Source organism: Alosa alosa, chromosome 23 (genome assembly GCF_017589495.1).
Source record: "Alosa alosa isolate M-15738 ecotype Scorff River chromosome 23, AALO_Geno_1.1, whole genome shotgun sequence".
NCBI lineage: Eukaryota > Metazoa > Chordata > Actinopteri > Clupeiformes > Clupeidae > Alosa > Alosa alosa.
In genome coordinates, this window is record NC_063211.1 from 19,427,884 (window position 1) to 19,443,296 (window position 15,413).

A 15,413-nucleotide genomic window follows, 5' to 3' on the forward strand; every position below is an offset into this window, starting at 1 on the left:
ACTTAATACAATATATAAAAATATACTAAAATACAAATTACAAAAATACAAATTATAACACTTAATCTAAATCAATTCTAAAAACAGTATCCACATAGTGGTGATTAATCAATCAGGGGGGCTTGCAATGGCTGAGGCAGGGACTGAGCCTGTGATTCTCTGTGCATAGTAAGGTATGGTAAGGTGCTCTAAGGTGCTCTGTGTGAATGAGTGTCATGGTGGTAGTGGTGATGGTGATAGTGGTCATGGTGATAGTGCAAATGAGTAAGTCCAACAGTGCAACAATGCAGAAATAAAGTAAAGTAAAGTCTATATATCTGTATATTTAACTATTTAAGAAATGTATAAGTGTGACCACAGTTCGGCTGTGGCAAGGAGGGGGGTATGCATATGTGCTAATGTGCTAATATAGCACGCAAAGAGTGAGGCATAAAGACAATGGTACAAGTGGCTAATGGACAGACAGTACCAAACATGGAGGGGGTGAAGAGGCAGACAGACTATGCAGAGAAGTCTATCTCTCCTCTTCCCTTAAGTGAGGCATTGAACAGTTCAATGGCCCTGGGGACAAATGACTTTCTCAGTCTGTCAGTTGTGCAAGGCAGTGAGCGAAGTCTCCAGCTGATCAGGCTCTTCTGCTTAAGAATAGTGCTGTGGAGTGGGTGACACTCATTGTCCAAGATGTTGATCAGTTTGTTCAGGGTCCTTTTGTCAGATAGTGAAGTGATGCACTCCAGTTCAGCTCCTACTACAGCCAGCTTTCCTTACCAGCCTGTCAATTCGCCCCGCATCCTTCTTCCTTGTGTTTCCTCCCCAACATACTACTGCATAGAAGAGGACGCTGGCAACAACAGACTGGTAGAACATCCTGAGGAGCTTACTACACACATTGAAGGACCGCAGCCTCCTCAGGAAGTACAGCCTGCTCTTCCCTTTCTTGTAGAGTGCATCAGTGTTGGCTGACCAATCCAGTTTATTGTCCAGGTGGAGACCCAGATACTTGTAGGTGCTAACCACCTCCACATTGACCCCATCAATGTGGACTGGTAGCAGAGTGGCCTTAGACCTGCGGAAATCCACCCCCATCTCCTTGGTCTTTGAAGTGTTAAGTTGAAGGTGATTGAGTTTTGCACCATTGCACAAAGTCCTCCACCACGCTCCTGTACTCCTCCTCCTGCCCGTTCCTGATACACCCCACAATTGCAGTATCATCAGAAAACTTCTGCATGTGGCATGACTCGGTGTTGTAGCAGAAGTCAGATGTGTACAGGGTGAACAGGACTGGAGAGAGCACAGTTCCTTGTGGCGCTCCGGTGCTGCAGATCACAGTGTCAGAGAGACAGTTCTTCAGTCTGACGAACTGTGGTTGCTCGGTCAGGTAATCTGTAATCCAGGTTACCAGGTGAGCATCCACACCCATCTGCAAGAGCTTGTCTCCCAATCTGAGGGGCTGGATGGTGTTAAAAGCACTTGAGAAATCAAAGAACATGATTCTCACAGCATTTTTCCCCTTGTCTAGGTGGGAATGTGTCCTGTGTAGAAGATAAGTGATGACATCGTCCACGCCCACTTTCTCCTGGTATGCAAACTGTAACGGGTCTAGTGCGTGGCGTACCTGGGGTCTGAGCATGCCTAAGACCAATCGCTCCATTGTCTTCATCACATGTGATGTAAGAGCGACAGGTCTGTAGTCATTAAGCTCACTAGGGTTAGGGACAGGGGTAAGACATGATGTCTTCCACAGTGTTGGAACTTGTCCAAGGCGTAGGCTCAAATTGAAGATGTGCTTCAGTGGCTCCCCCAGTTCAGCAGCACAGGCCTTGAGTAGCCTTGGACACAGTCTGTCAGGCCCCACTGCTTTATTGCTGCGCAATTTCTTAAGTTGGACTGTCACTTGATCTGTTGTAATGGTGAGGGGTGTAAGGGGAGGGGAGGGGGAGGGGTGCATTTGGGATCTGTGTGTCTGATGGCTGTTGACTGAGGTCGTTGTCACCTCATTGTTCGTGATCGCCATGTGGGGGAGGGGTGCAAAATCCAGTGATGATGGGGGTACGATAGCCTGTGATGATGGAGGTGAGTGTTGCGCTGGTATTGAGGGGGTGTGAGGGTGGGGGCTGGGGATGGTGGACAGACCACCACCATTGGAGCTGGAGCAGGGCAGTCAAACCTGTTGTAGAAGTGGTTCAACTGGTTCACCCTGTCCAGGTCCCCCTCCACAGAGCTGCTGTTCTTCTTCAGGCCAGTGATAACCTTCATGCAGTCCCATGTCTCCTTCAAGTTGTTTTCCTGCAGCTTCTGTTCCACCTTCTTTCTGTAGTCCTCCTCAGCTTCCTTCAGCTTGAATTTGAGTTCCCCTTGCACGCGCCTCAGCACTGCCACGCCATCTTTTTCCTGTTAAGAAGGGTCTTGACATTGCTGGTTATCCAAGGCTTGTTGTTAGGAAAGCAGCGTACAGTTCTGGTGGGAACAACAATGTCCATGCAGAAGTTCAGGTAGTCGGTTGTGCACTGTGTGACCTCCTCTAAGTCCTCTCCATTCTGTAACACACTCCAGTCAGTACACTCGAAGCAGTCTCTCAGAGCCTCATCCACTTCGGGTGTCCACTTCCTGAAGGTGCGTGTGGCAACTGGTAGCCTCTGTACTTTGGGCTTGTACATTGGCTGGAGATGAATGAGGTTGTGGTCTGACTTTCCCAGTGGGGGGAGGGGTTTTGCACTGTATGCATCCCTCACGTTTGCATACATATCCATCAACCTAGTCTCATAGTGTCATTATAATCTATGCTATTGAGTTATGAGTAATGAGTTAATCCCCCCCCCTTCTTCAAGATTTTCAAAGAATTTCAAGTGTTTCCTCTTAAGATTTCCAATATGAAGGGGCAAAGTTTGCTTTCAGGTGGATGAAAACCCAGCTCATAGGCATCACTCAGTATCATCACTCAGTAAAATATGTTATGGGACTTTAAAGCCTAAACCAGAAGAGGCATTATAGCATTACTGCTTATCCCCAGACTTATCCCCCAGACTTATCCCCCCAATACACACACACACTGCCCCCAGAAGACAAACCTGCCGGCATTCCTGCCGCACTGATTTATACAGCAGCATTACCTTATCTGATGGTGTGTCAGTGTGTTTGGACATCTGAGGGGCCTGCCCCATTGAGTGATAGAGATGTTTGGATCTCGTATCTGTCGAAGAGTTTTCGACGTCCAGAGCGGTTAGCAGGCCGATAGTGGAGAGTTGAGCTTCTGGGGGAAGCATTGGTGTTCGGAGAGGTCTTTGAGAGCGAGCCAGGCCAATCAGGACTGATAATGTTTGACAGCGAGCACTGGCTCGAGGTGCTCCCTGGCACTGCAGGTGTTTTCATTTTGATGGATTATCTTAATGACACTTCTGCCAAGTTCCACCTCAGAAAACTTTTCTTTCTTTCTTTCTTTCTTTCTTCTTTCTTTCTTTCTTTTTTCTTTCTTTCTTTCTTTCTTTCTTTCTTTTTCTCTCTAACACATACAGTCTCCCTTCTCTCTCATCTCTCTCTCTCATACACTCACACACACAAACATAAAACAACATTTATCAAAGTCTGAAGTGGCTTGCCAGGTCGCCACTGATTGTTTTTGCTGCTGTCTGCTTTGATTTGGTGTCTGTCTCAGTTCCTGGGCATCACCGAGGTGGACCAGCCAAAAGGCACTGACGTGGTGAAGGTTGCTGTACGGAAACTCAAGGTAATTTTACTCAGCGCAATCCAAACTCTTCCACCAGACTTGTTATTTTCCTGGCAAAAGAAACAAATTGATTTCACATGGACCTTGTCATATTCAAAACCCTCAAGCTTAACAGTACCACAGAGGGTGGATAGCTATTTTTTGGGCCAAACATGTCTACAAGGGGGTAGTTGATGAATGAAAACATAGCTACAGGTGGGTGTTCTCTCACACACAAATGAACCAGGTGGCACATAAAGTTAATTGTCTGCCTCGGGCCAAATGTCTCGTGATGGGACAAGTATGAGTGTCTGTTCTCCAATGCCCCCTAGTGGAACTCACGAACATCACAAGTGTGTATCAGTCAATGGTGTAGTTGTTGGTGGCAGAAGTTGGATTTGAGGAACAGTTTTTGGTGCAGTCTTGAAAACTTCAGAATTGTTGAGCTTATTGATGAAAAGCTCTGATTGCACAACAAAGTTGTTGTTGTTGTTCTTCAGTTTCAAAGGCACATCAAGAAGTCAGAGGGACTGAAGGCCCCCAAAGTGGAATTGCAGATTTCCATCTACGGAGTGAAAATCTTAGACGCAAAGACAAAAGTGAGTGACTCATTCTCGCAGCGCATCGAGCCTGAGGGCTTCAATCTTCTCTAATTAACGCTTAGCAGAGCAGTGCTGAGCCTTCTCACACTGACAAACACTGACATTTAGATGTTATCATTCAGCAAACTCTTTTATTCAAAGTGACTGTTAGATGTGCACTTTGCACAGTGCATATCCATATTTTTAGCAGTTTGTGTGTTCCCAGGGTAATGGACCCAATAACCTTAGTGGTACTGCAGACAACCTAATTTACCAGTTCAGAAACTATAATCTAGACTGACTGTGGATTTCAACCTTTTGTGTTTTGTTTATTGTTGATAGATGCAAAAAAATCTTTTTTTACAAGAAAAGGCTACATTACTTACTTTAGTTAGTTAGTTAGTCAGCCTAACCTACGTTACACACCATTTGGAACAGTAATATTGTGAGTTTGATGCATCACATGATAAAAACAGTTTCTTGGTTTAATTAACAGTGAACAGCACATTGCATCACATAGCCTCCTGATGCTTGCCCCCGTTGAGATGGAACTTAAATTACATTGTCTCCACAGGAAGTACAACATAATTGCCAGTTGCACAGGATGTCCTTCTGCGCAGATGATAAAACAGACAAGAGGATATTCACGTTCATCTGCACTGACCCCGAAACCAAAAGGCATCTGTGCTATGTGTTTGACAGTGAAAAATGTGTAAGTCAGAGATGTGATTGGTGATGGCAGCAGTTTTTACCGGATTGCAGTCCTGCCGGTCTGGACTCAGGTCAATCTGAGCTGAAGTTAAGTCTGATAAAGACGAGCTAATATTATTAATGTAGTAATACATTTCAGCTATGACTGTAACAATATATTGAACTGTAAAATATATTTGTCCTGAAGAGCAATATTGTCCAGCACCAATATTCAGACTTATTCATCGTTCCTGACTGCAATCCACCTCTGCCATCTTTCCTTATCCAATCAAATTTCTCCAAGAAGTCTAGACCCCTGTTGACCCAATACTCACCGCAGGCTACCCTTAGACTCGATTTATGCACCACACACTTTTCTAATTTGTCTCTTTTACTCTTCCCATTAAAACACTTATCTTTCTTCTCATCTCATGTCTATGTTTATGTCCTTTTGTATACAGCAAGTTGTTGTTATTGAACTTTATCTATTTTAGGATCAGTCATTACCCTATTAATTTATTGTTAGTCTGTGTTTGACTTGACCTGCTCTGTGTTCAGAAGAGATTGCATGCTTTCACTCAGCTGTTTACTCTCCTCTGCCACCGTGTTTACTGTTTACTGTTTGTGTTTACTGTTTGTGCCCTCTGTCTTTGCTGTTGTGGTGCAGGCAGAGGAGATCACCCTTGCGATCGGCCAAGCGTTTGATCTGGCGTACAAAAAATTCCTAGAGTCCGGTGGTAAAGACATGGAGACCAGGAAACAGATAGGCAACTTACAGAGGAGGGTAGGAGTTCAACAGAACATTGATTATTTATTCATGATGATATAGATATATATTTTTTGGCAAAAATATAATTCACAGAAAAAGATGCTGAGGGGCTTTATAAAGCTGAGGCTCACATCCGAGATTCGTACGAGATGTTATTGAAATAGACAGAACTGAGCTCAAAACTGTTTTGTATATGAACCGGAGTGAGCCAAAGGCCAGAAAATCTCTATCAGTCTTCCCTTGCTATTTATAGTATTTCCCAGCTGTTTGTGTCATTCATCTGTAGAGTTGAGGAAAAACCTCCAGCTGTTTTAATAATCTCCTTGATTCATGCTTGAAAAAGAGCGATATAAAATACAGAACTGTAGAATGTTTCATTATTAGCTTTCCTCCATCTTATCTGGTTGTTGTTGTTGTTGTTATTGTTGTTGTTATTGTTATTTTGGTTTTGTTGAAGATCTTTGTTCTCCTTTGTGCTAGATTCAAGATCTGGAGGCGGAGAACTCAAGATTAAAAAAGCAGCTTCAGAATCTGGAGGACCAGTTGATGAATGCTCAAGTTTCTCCTGTAGGTTCTCAAATAATTTGACAGACAGCCACTACAGCGAGGCACCACTTCTTTCTTTACAGTATTCACACATGCCTTGCCCTAATTTTCCCTTTAGATGATGCGGATGAATTCACTTTGTGTTGGTGTTCTGGTCTACTTTTTACACATGTATGAAGTTGAATATAAGCTTCACAATTCACAATGGTGTAGGCGACAACTAGATGAAACCTAAAATGGTGGTTCAGAAATAAGCCCAAGTGACTAAGTGACTATCTTTTCCTAACACTCCTCTTTAGTTTTGCCTTTTAACCAATGAACTGCCACCTTTCACTTCTACCTCTTGATTCCATCTAACCCTCTAATAAAACAAAAAAATCTCCTGCCTCTTTCCTCTTTTGCTCTCTCTTTCATCCTCCACTCTTACTCTCCTCCTTTCTTTTCCTTTCCTGCTTTCTCTCTTTCTTCAAGTCTCTCTCATCCTTTTTTCCTCTTTTCTCCTTTTCCCTCCTCTCTCTCTGTTTCCCTCTCTCCCCCTCTCTCTCTTTTCCCTCTTCTCTCCTCCTCTCTCTGTCTCTCTCTCCTCTCTCTCTCTGCGCCTCTCCTCTTCTCTCTCTTTTCCCTCCTCTCTCTTCTCTTCTTGCTTTCTTCTTCTCTCTCTGTCTCTCTCTCCCTCTGTAGCTCCTCCACCTGAACCCCAGTAACGAGGCCTTCATGCTGCAGCGCCCCTCGGCTCTGTTCTGGTGCGGTGGCGGCGTCGGTGGTGGCGGCGACTTCACGAGCCTCTCCTGTCTGGAGATCTGCTCCGTCACGCTCACCCCCGCCAGCTCCCCTGAGTCCAGCCAGTCAGCCGGCCTGCTCACACCCCCGCCCTCCAAACCCGCCCAATCAAAGCCCCTCAGCGACCACAGTGTGCCACGCCCTCGCGTAATAACCAGCGCTTTGCTTCTCTTTACTCACCCACTATTCAGCACTTACAACACCCACTTTCCTGCACAACTTATTTTCTCTGATAATGCACATTTAGTAGAGACAATAGCCTGCTTTCGGATTGTCATTTAGAAGAAAGAGTTTCCATTGCCTCAGCTTGTAGTATAGCTAACTGTAAAAATGTATATCAAGAGAATGTAGGAAAATGGTGAGATTATTCAGCAAATACTTTAACAAAAAGGCAAATGGATTTTAGATCCCAGGTCTCCAGTTCCACACCAGCACCACTGATCCAATCACAGCTCACAGTTCAAGTTTTCCAAATTGGGTGACTCTTTTAAGCAAAACAACATAGATGTGCCTTAGAATATGACAAGCCACAGCAAATCAATCCATTGTCAAGGCCACCAAATACAGTGTAACATTACATGGTGGACAAATTGATCCATTTATATTGCAGCAACAACCATTACCCTACTATAGTTTGTCCTATACAGATGGAAACCCATTTTGATAGACAGGTACAGTATGTGTACTATATTATACTTTAACAGTAAAATGAACCTTTTTTATATTTGAGCTAAACCCTAGAAAAGAGGTCAACTCAGAGCCCAGTACACACACACTCAAACAGATAGATAGATAGATAGATAGATAGATACTTTATTGATCCCTAGGGGATAGATACCCAGCACCCAACTCGCACTCACACACACACACACACACACACACACACATTCTGCCTGGCATTTTATAGTTGTCGATTCATATTCCTAAAAATGTCAGAAGTTTCATTAAAATCCAAGTTTAAAAAGGATTGAAATACTTAAAGTTTAATTTTTATTTGATTCAACACATTTTCCTGGCATATTGATTATGAAAAATCCAAGAGTGGTGGTTAACGCGGTTGCATTATGTATAAAGGTCTTATCTTCGCTCACCCACCAGAGTAGATCAAAGGCAGAGCCAGAGCCTTTCAACCCCGGCACTGCTACTTTACAGCTAATTGCTTATTCTGCTTAGAAGACTCCATCACTCAGCACTGACACTTCAGCATGTAAAGGAGCTGACACGTGAGGATCAGGAGCCAATCAGATTCATAGACAACGTTTGAACTTTGACCTCCACTCGTCTTCCCCTCCAGGCCGGGAGTATCCCCACGCGGGGGCGATCCACTGATGTCTTCGACATGGTGCCCTTCTCACCTGTGTCGCCCATGGCGAAGATATCGGACAGCAACGGGAGCACCCCACCTCTCTCCACTCCTCCTCCTCCTCCTCCATCTTGTCTACCACTTAAGGAGAGGAGTAAGTATGTCTCTCTCTCGGGTACGTTGTGAGAATTTAAGCCTTTATTTATTCATTTAACACTGGTGTTTTTATCCTAAGCCACTCATACAAAATAGGAGCAGTCAAGGTACAGTTTGAATAGGTGATAATAGTACAACAATAAGCACTTCCTTATGTGTTGTAATGCTAATTCAATGTATTGTTGAATGATGTTAATGATGGATGTTTGAGGAAAAAAAATAAATGGAAATTGTATCTACCACCATCCATTTTATCCTATGTATTTTATAATTTTCCATTTATAAACAGACTACTACTATACTATAAGAATTATAAGTACTTCATTGTTTAAGAGTAGAATAACAGTTCATAGTCAAGTTAAAGGTGATTTAAACAATGTCAATGTTAGTTTCTAAGCTAAAAAAATGTTGTCATACAGCAAACATCACCTCACCATTCGCTAGGTGCCTGTGCCCTGAATACACTGTAAAAAATCGCGGTCTCTGTGGGCAGCCTAGGCTCCAAAAACAGCAACAAAAACAACCTGGTCCATCCTGAACCATAAAAACATAAACTGTTTAAGCCAATCACCGACAAGATGCACATTTAGGAGAGTTTCAATTGCACGGAAGGGAGGGGGAGGGAGTAGCGAGCTAGCGCTCTGTTTTGTTTGAACGTCAACAGAAGTGACGTTACCCAACATCGCTTAGAGCACCTTTTAGTCAAGGGATGTAGATAAGAAGGATAGACAGGATAGAGAAGAAGGTCATGGCAAGCACAAGTCAAGTGTTCTAGGTTGTGAGTAGTCCTAGGAGAGGAGGTGCTCTCGGAGGAGCTGGGTCTTCAAGAGGTTTTTGACGATAGAGAGGGACGCCCCTGCTCTGGGAGCAACTGGTAGTGCATTCCACCATCGGGGAACCACAGATGAGAATACAGTAGTTTGGATTGCCATGAGTGTGCCAGCACAGTGCTGCATAGCACAGCAGTCGGGTGGTAGCATATGCCTATATGAGAGCCACTGAGAACTTATTCAGTGCGGAACCGGTGAACGCTTTGTAGACCAACATTAGTGATTCGAATTTGATGCAAGTTGCTATAGGTAACCAGTGGAGCTTGATGAGCAGTGGGGTTACATGGACTGCCCTTTTAGGTCGGTTGAAGACCAGTCAGCCACATTCTTGGATCATCTACTAGGGTTTCAATACACAGGCTGAAAGACACGATAGAAGGGCATTACAGTAGTCAAGACCTGAGATGACCATGGCCTGTACTAGGAATTGGGTAGCATATTGAGTTAGGTACAGCCTGATTTTTCATGACACCTACATTTCTCACAACCTTGGCAGTAGCAAGAGATGCAGAGTCAGGTTTGATGTTGATGTTGTGATGTATAGTTTTTTTAACAAACAGTTGGACTTTTATTCATTAGGATATATCTGAGAGACATTCAGAGATCCGAGCCGAGGGGTCAACTCGTCTGGTGGGAATGACAGATAGAGCTATATACAGATAGAGAAGCCATGTGAGTGGATAATCAGACCAGGGAGGTGGTGTGACTGACAAAGAGAAGGTGCCCAACCCTGAGCCTTGGGGTACCCCTGTAGTGGGATAGTGAGATGCAAATTGCTGTGCAAGTCAAGATGCGTTGAGTGGACTGTGACTGTGATGCCCATGTTTAAGAGTATGGAAAGAAGGATGCAGTGGTTAACCGTGGAAGTGGAAGTAGCTGATAAGTCAAGTAGGATGAATACAGAGGACTGAGCTGTTGCTCTGCTTTCTTTTAAAGCTTCTGTCATAGACAACACAGGCGTTTCATTTGAGTGGCCGCTCTTAAAGCCAGATTGATTAGGCTAAGGAGGTTATGCCTTAGGAATTATGAGACCTGTTTGGAGACCACCCTTTCAATAGATATACTATTATAACTGACTTTGGTGTAGAATGATACTCAGTTAAAGTTATCACAGGGTTGATTGTGGGTTCTCTCATTCTCTCTCTCTCTCTCTATCCCTCTCTTCATTCAACCCCTCTTCTCATTTTCTGCCCGGTCCTCTCCTGTTTATCCATGTTGTTTTTACTCCTGAACCTTCCCTCTTACTGTGTTGATCCTTTTCTTTTCATCGTATATACACTGCTGCCTTCCTTTCCTATTTCCAAATCTCTGTGCCTATGCTTTCTACTGTCCTTCACATTCTGAGCATCCTTTCTTCCCTCTCCTCCCCTCCTCTTCCTCCTTTCTTCTATCCTCCTCTCCTGTCTACTATTCTTCTGTTCAACAGGAATAGACCTGTTTGGAGCTGAACCGTTTGACCCTTTCATCTGTGTACCCACAGACTACTCTCCCGACATACAATCCAAGCTGGACGAGATGCAGGTGAATACATAATCACACACACACTCTATCTCTCTCTCTCTCTCTCTCTCACACACACACACACACACACACACACACACACACACACACACACACACTCACACACACACACACACACACACACATACACACAAATTATCTGGATGAGCTCAGTATGAGCTCACTGATTGATTTGAGAGTTGAAGAGAAAGCATGAGCTTTTGGGCTTTAGGTAAAACATTCCACCATGAACCAGCAAAAGTCAAGGGAAACTTAACCAAGGAATATCCCAGTAAAACTCAAATGAAATATTCACCAGGCAGCAAAGGAATTCAATATTGAATTAAAGCACTTGCTGACATGTAATTGCGATTTATGACTTTTCACAGGTACAGACAATTATACTTAAATTATGAATGGTTAAAGTGCAGGCCGTTTGGATTGTTCTCTTAGCTGTCACCAGATATGAATTTTAGTTGAAGCCATAATGTAGGTGTATATTCTTTATAGAGGGCTGTTTTGCCTTTGTTGTTTTGTGGTTCCCTCATGAGCAATCAGATAGGAGCTGCATTGACATCCCCATGACAACAACCATTTTTCTCAGACATAAATGTCAAAGTGGTGACAGGATGTGATTGACAATAACTTCAGACAGCTGCCTTGACTCATCAACCAGGAGTAAAAATGAGCAATCAAATATATCAGGCTACATTTTAGCGTTAAACTAAATTAGCTTTGCATTCTAACAGAGAGCTTCATTTTCTTGGTTCATTCTATCATTGTTTTTGCCTGAGGTTTTTTAGTATTTTAGTAACAACTATAATCTTTCTCCTCTCCTCTCTTCACGCTGCAGCGGCAAAGATGGTTTGTACGCTTGATTCTTCCTCTGAGACTTGAAATAACCCAGAGTGTTATTGTTGCTGTTGCCACCATCCCCTGGCTTCTGTGACGTTTGTGCCATGGCTGTCAGTCTCTCTGTCTTCCAGTTCAGTTTAGGGACTCTCAGATTGGGATTAGACAAGCAAAGGGTTTTTTTTTCCCTTGCTGCATTTCTGCATTTCAATAATCTGTTCGATGATAAACTGCCTCTGAATTATTTATGTCGGCAGATGAAAGGAAGCTAACTTTTCCACCACCCTCAAAAAGTTGGTGATGAACTGAACTGAGTTTGTTCATGTGCTTCTGGATTCATCGTTTTTAAGATGAAAAATGTATTTTGCTGCATTGTTTTTTTTTCCATTGGAAAGCATGCCCATGGCTGTATTGTCAATTTTATTTTTTCGTTTTCATCAGCCTGGTTTCCGTCTCTTCATGTCATTTTCATGGAGACTCCTTTTATTTCTTTGGATCTTTATTCATTCACGTTTGAAAAGCAGCATAGCATAAGCAAGTCGTTGCTTTTAACTCTGGCAGACTGTTACATAAGCTCTAAGTGCCCTGTCGGGGGATTGCCATGTGCAATGGCTTAAGCAATGCATGTGAATGGCTGTACTTTGTCATAGGAGGCAGATTTATTTATGGAGAACAATATAAACCACTAAATGACTCTGGTTTGTTTGTTTGCTTTCTCACAGGAGGGGTTCAAAATGGGACTAACTCTGGAAGGCACAGTATTTGCGATGGATCCACCGGATAGTCGATGTTGATGTCAAAACAAACCTTTTTTTATGTAAATAGAATTCTAAGTTGTAAATGATTTGTAATGAGTTCTTGCTGAAATGTTAAATCAAGATTTTCAGTGTATTTCTATTTGCATTTTGCATTGTGTCAAAGAGATATACTGTTAAAGCCACACATGTGGAATTTCTTATTTTTGTAGGGTGAATGAAACAAGATGGACATCATATGTAGGGGTTTAAAGATTTCATTATTTAATGTCATATAATAGTGAAATTTGTTAATTTGAGCGGAAGAATGAAAATACTTACTGTTTAGAGGGCATTTTAATATAATGACAGAGTTAAATCTATTTAATTTAGCAATTTCTTTACTTTAGACTTTTGCACATGGAAGAACTTGAAAATGTCTTTTGAGTTTATTCCACATTCATCAGAATCTTGTACGTTGTAACTAGTGGCAATTCAATTGCATTTTTATTTTATTTCAGAGTTTGTCAGAATTTTACTATAAATCAAACACTGTTAGTGACATAATATTTCACCTACAAAAACTGATTTGCATGTCTACGTAAATCATCCCATGTACAAACTAACATTTGTCATCATTTAAAACATCCATTTACTCTGCTAAATGAAGAGGACCTTAAAACATGATTGTTTGCACTTCAGGGGTCGCGAATGCCCACATTTATGTTTTAGACCATTTAGCTTTTTAGTTTTGTTACCCTCTTTAGTCATTTTTACAGGTTTATTGTACTGGTAACTTAAGTTTTGGTGATTCAAATCTGTGTTTGATACTAACATCAGCATGTAGACCGAACCAGCACTTCCACCCTTAACTTAACCACTGTTATTTTCACTTTCCTACATCCATGTCATAAGAGGTGGAAGCCCTACAACGTGCACTTACACAAAGGCTTAGAACTGCAAGTGTTATGTGTTTTTCTATGCTATTTGGAGAATAAATTGTAAACGTCTTCAGTCCTGAATGAAATTAGTCAATTTTGTGACTTGGCCTAATGTGACTGTGCCCAACATGTGTTCTTATATTCATGTGTACTTATTCATTGAATAGAAGAATCAACTCCTGAAGAACCACTTGCTCGGTTGAAGACATTTCAAGACAAACGGAAATGTTCCATTAAGACCGTTGGTTTTCATACAAACACGATGATGGAAGAGGTTTCGCTACACTGAAGACATTAGAAGTTGAACGATTGCTTTAATCAAATGTGGAGAAACAAACAAACAAAATCACATTGGCCCACAGGATCTGAAACAGGATTACTTTAGAGACATCGTCAATTGTGAAACCAAAGTAACTTGTTTAATTTGGCACAGGCCTCCACATAATAGAACGTAAAGGATGAGATTGATATTCTGAGCAGCAATTGGAATGTCTTGAGATGTCCAAAGCACAAAAAAGAAGAACAATCTGGTGCTCAGTGCAGACACAAATAACCATTCATACTGGCCAGACTGCACCTGCTTTTCATGCGGTCACGACCATATTATGTTAAGTGATTACCACAACCCTCACCTAGTCCACTGATGGCATGGGGGAAACCTCATTAGGCTGCCGGCAATTAATCATCTCTCGAAACGCCCGTGCATTACCATAAATAACATCCAGAGGTAGCATGCATAATGTGATACGTGAAGGGGCGCCATTTGAAATTTAATTTTCCAATCCATGAAGAGTTCAGAGCAGGGGATGAGAAGGGGAGTGAAACTGCATCAACAAACCACACAAACACAAGCCTTCCAGGGCCCTCTTTAATTCAGGTTAACCCACCCAATGCCCTGGGGCCCCACTGAAGAACAGGGACAAAAAAAGGTCAAATAAAAAATCTGAGCTTAGATTTCATATAGCACCACCTTGATAGAATTACAAGTAGGACAATAATGATTCATTCAACATAAATAACTAACATATCAAAACATTTAAAACTTATTGCATGTGGTAATTTTTTTGTTTTATTTCTAGTTAAAGAAAAGGGTGATTGCACGTAATAAAAAGAAAAAAAAAGTTATGAACAAGAGATCATGGTGACTTCTTTGTGTGGGTCAATATGCCCGCTAAAATTGCCAAACAACCCAACCAGTAGGAATTATGATAAAGTTCAACTTGAGAGGTAAAATACTGCTGTGGTTAAAAAAAAATATTCTCAATATGGCTCCATGGTATTCCTGTCCCATTACAAATTTGGTGTTTAGTGATGTCTATCTGAGAAGACGTAATAAATACTTGTCTTGGGCAAGGAAGTCTGTGTTTGTCAGCCAGGCTGCTGATTCCATCCGCAGATAAGTTCATGGATCCCTTGGTGTTCCGAGCCAAGGAAAGGTTGTGTTAAGGTGTTTTCCTCAGACTTATGAGAAACACACTGGGCCAATATCAATTCCAAACTCCTGATCAGCTCTGCCCACATCCACTGCAGCCAAGTCCACGATGGGCAGTCTGGTTGGTTTCTGAGTCCGGTACTCAAAAACAGTCTTGCCCCAGTCACTGGGAGCATCCTGTAGAGCCAAACCAACAAAATAAGAATTAATGTTAATAGTGTTGTGTGTGTGTTATGGTAAATATCAGAAGTAAGTCACATCAGGGGCGCCGCTAGGGTTGTATTCCATAGTACGCACACGCATATGTGTGCCCCCCCCTTATTTACAAAATGTTTGGTAAATGTTGGCTAGCCTAACATGGGCCTTTCCTTATTGAGCCTAAGAAAAACCTTTACATAAACTGGAACAGAAAGCCCCTCTTAATCACGTCAACCTACCCATGTCATCCCTTATCAAATAGCCTACCGCAAAGCGTAAAAACTTTTACAACACTGGCTGTAGGTTACGTGGGCTTATAGGGGTGTTTCAGGCTTTTTAAAAGTTCTGGGATGAAGGAGATTTCTTTTAAATTCTGGTTGCTAAGCACACTATTTTAA

The 15,413-nt window shown here is 42.3% G+C and overlaps 2 protein-coding genes across 11 annotated transcripts in view; one reads left to right on the plus strand and one right to left on the minus strand.

Moving 5' to 3' along the window:
• Positions 1 to 13,466, plus strand: part of gulp1b (GULP PTB domain containing engulfment adaptor 1b) — a 58,169-nt gene extending 44,703 nt beyond the window's left edge. Inside the window, exons 4-13 of one of the 10 annotated variants that reach the window (XR_007192530.1) lie at positions 3,653 to 3,724; positions 4,204 to 4,302; positions 4,859 to 4,996; positions 5,642 to 5,758; positions 6,224 to 6,310; positions 6,971 to 7,216; positions 8,364 to 8,635; positions 10,785 to 10,879; positions 11,712 to 11,722; positions 12,433 to 12,451. Coding sequence is in view for 9 of the 10 variants with exons in the window: in XM_048235399.1 (XP_048091356.1) it covers positions 3,653 to 3,724; positions 4,204 to 4,302; positions 4,859 to 4,996; positions 5,642 to 5,758; positions 6,224 to 6,310; positions 6,971 to 7,216; positions 8,364 to 8,547; positions 10,785 to 10,879; positions 12,433 to 12,504 (1,110 nt within the window). In the remaining variant the exon portion in view is untranslated. Of the gene's footprint in view, positions 1 to 3,652; positions 3,725 to 4,203; positions 4,303 to 4,858; positions 4,997 to 5,641; positions 5,759 to 6,223; positions 6,311 to 6,970; positions 7,217 to 8,363; positions 8,636 to 10,784; positions 10,880 to 11,711; positions 11,723 to 12,432 lie in introns of all 10 variants that reach the window. The other 9 variants (XM_048235401.1, XM_048235404.1, XM_048235399.1 and 6 more) reach the window with 9 other exon arrangements.
• Positions 13,467 to 13,778: 312 nt separating this feature from the next.
• The window catches only part of col5a2b (collagen, type V, alpha 2b), a 42,581-nt gene continuing 40,946 nt past the window's right edge, over positions 13,779 to 15,413 (minus strand). Inside the window, exon 54 of the mRNA XM_048235534.1 lies at positions 13,779 to 14,994. Within this exon, the coding sequence (XP_048091491.1) occupies positions 14,848 to 14,994 (147 nt within the window). The 3' untranslated portion in view covers positions 13,779 to 14,847. The remainder of the gene's footprint in view (positions 14,995 to 15,413) is intronic.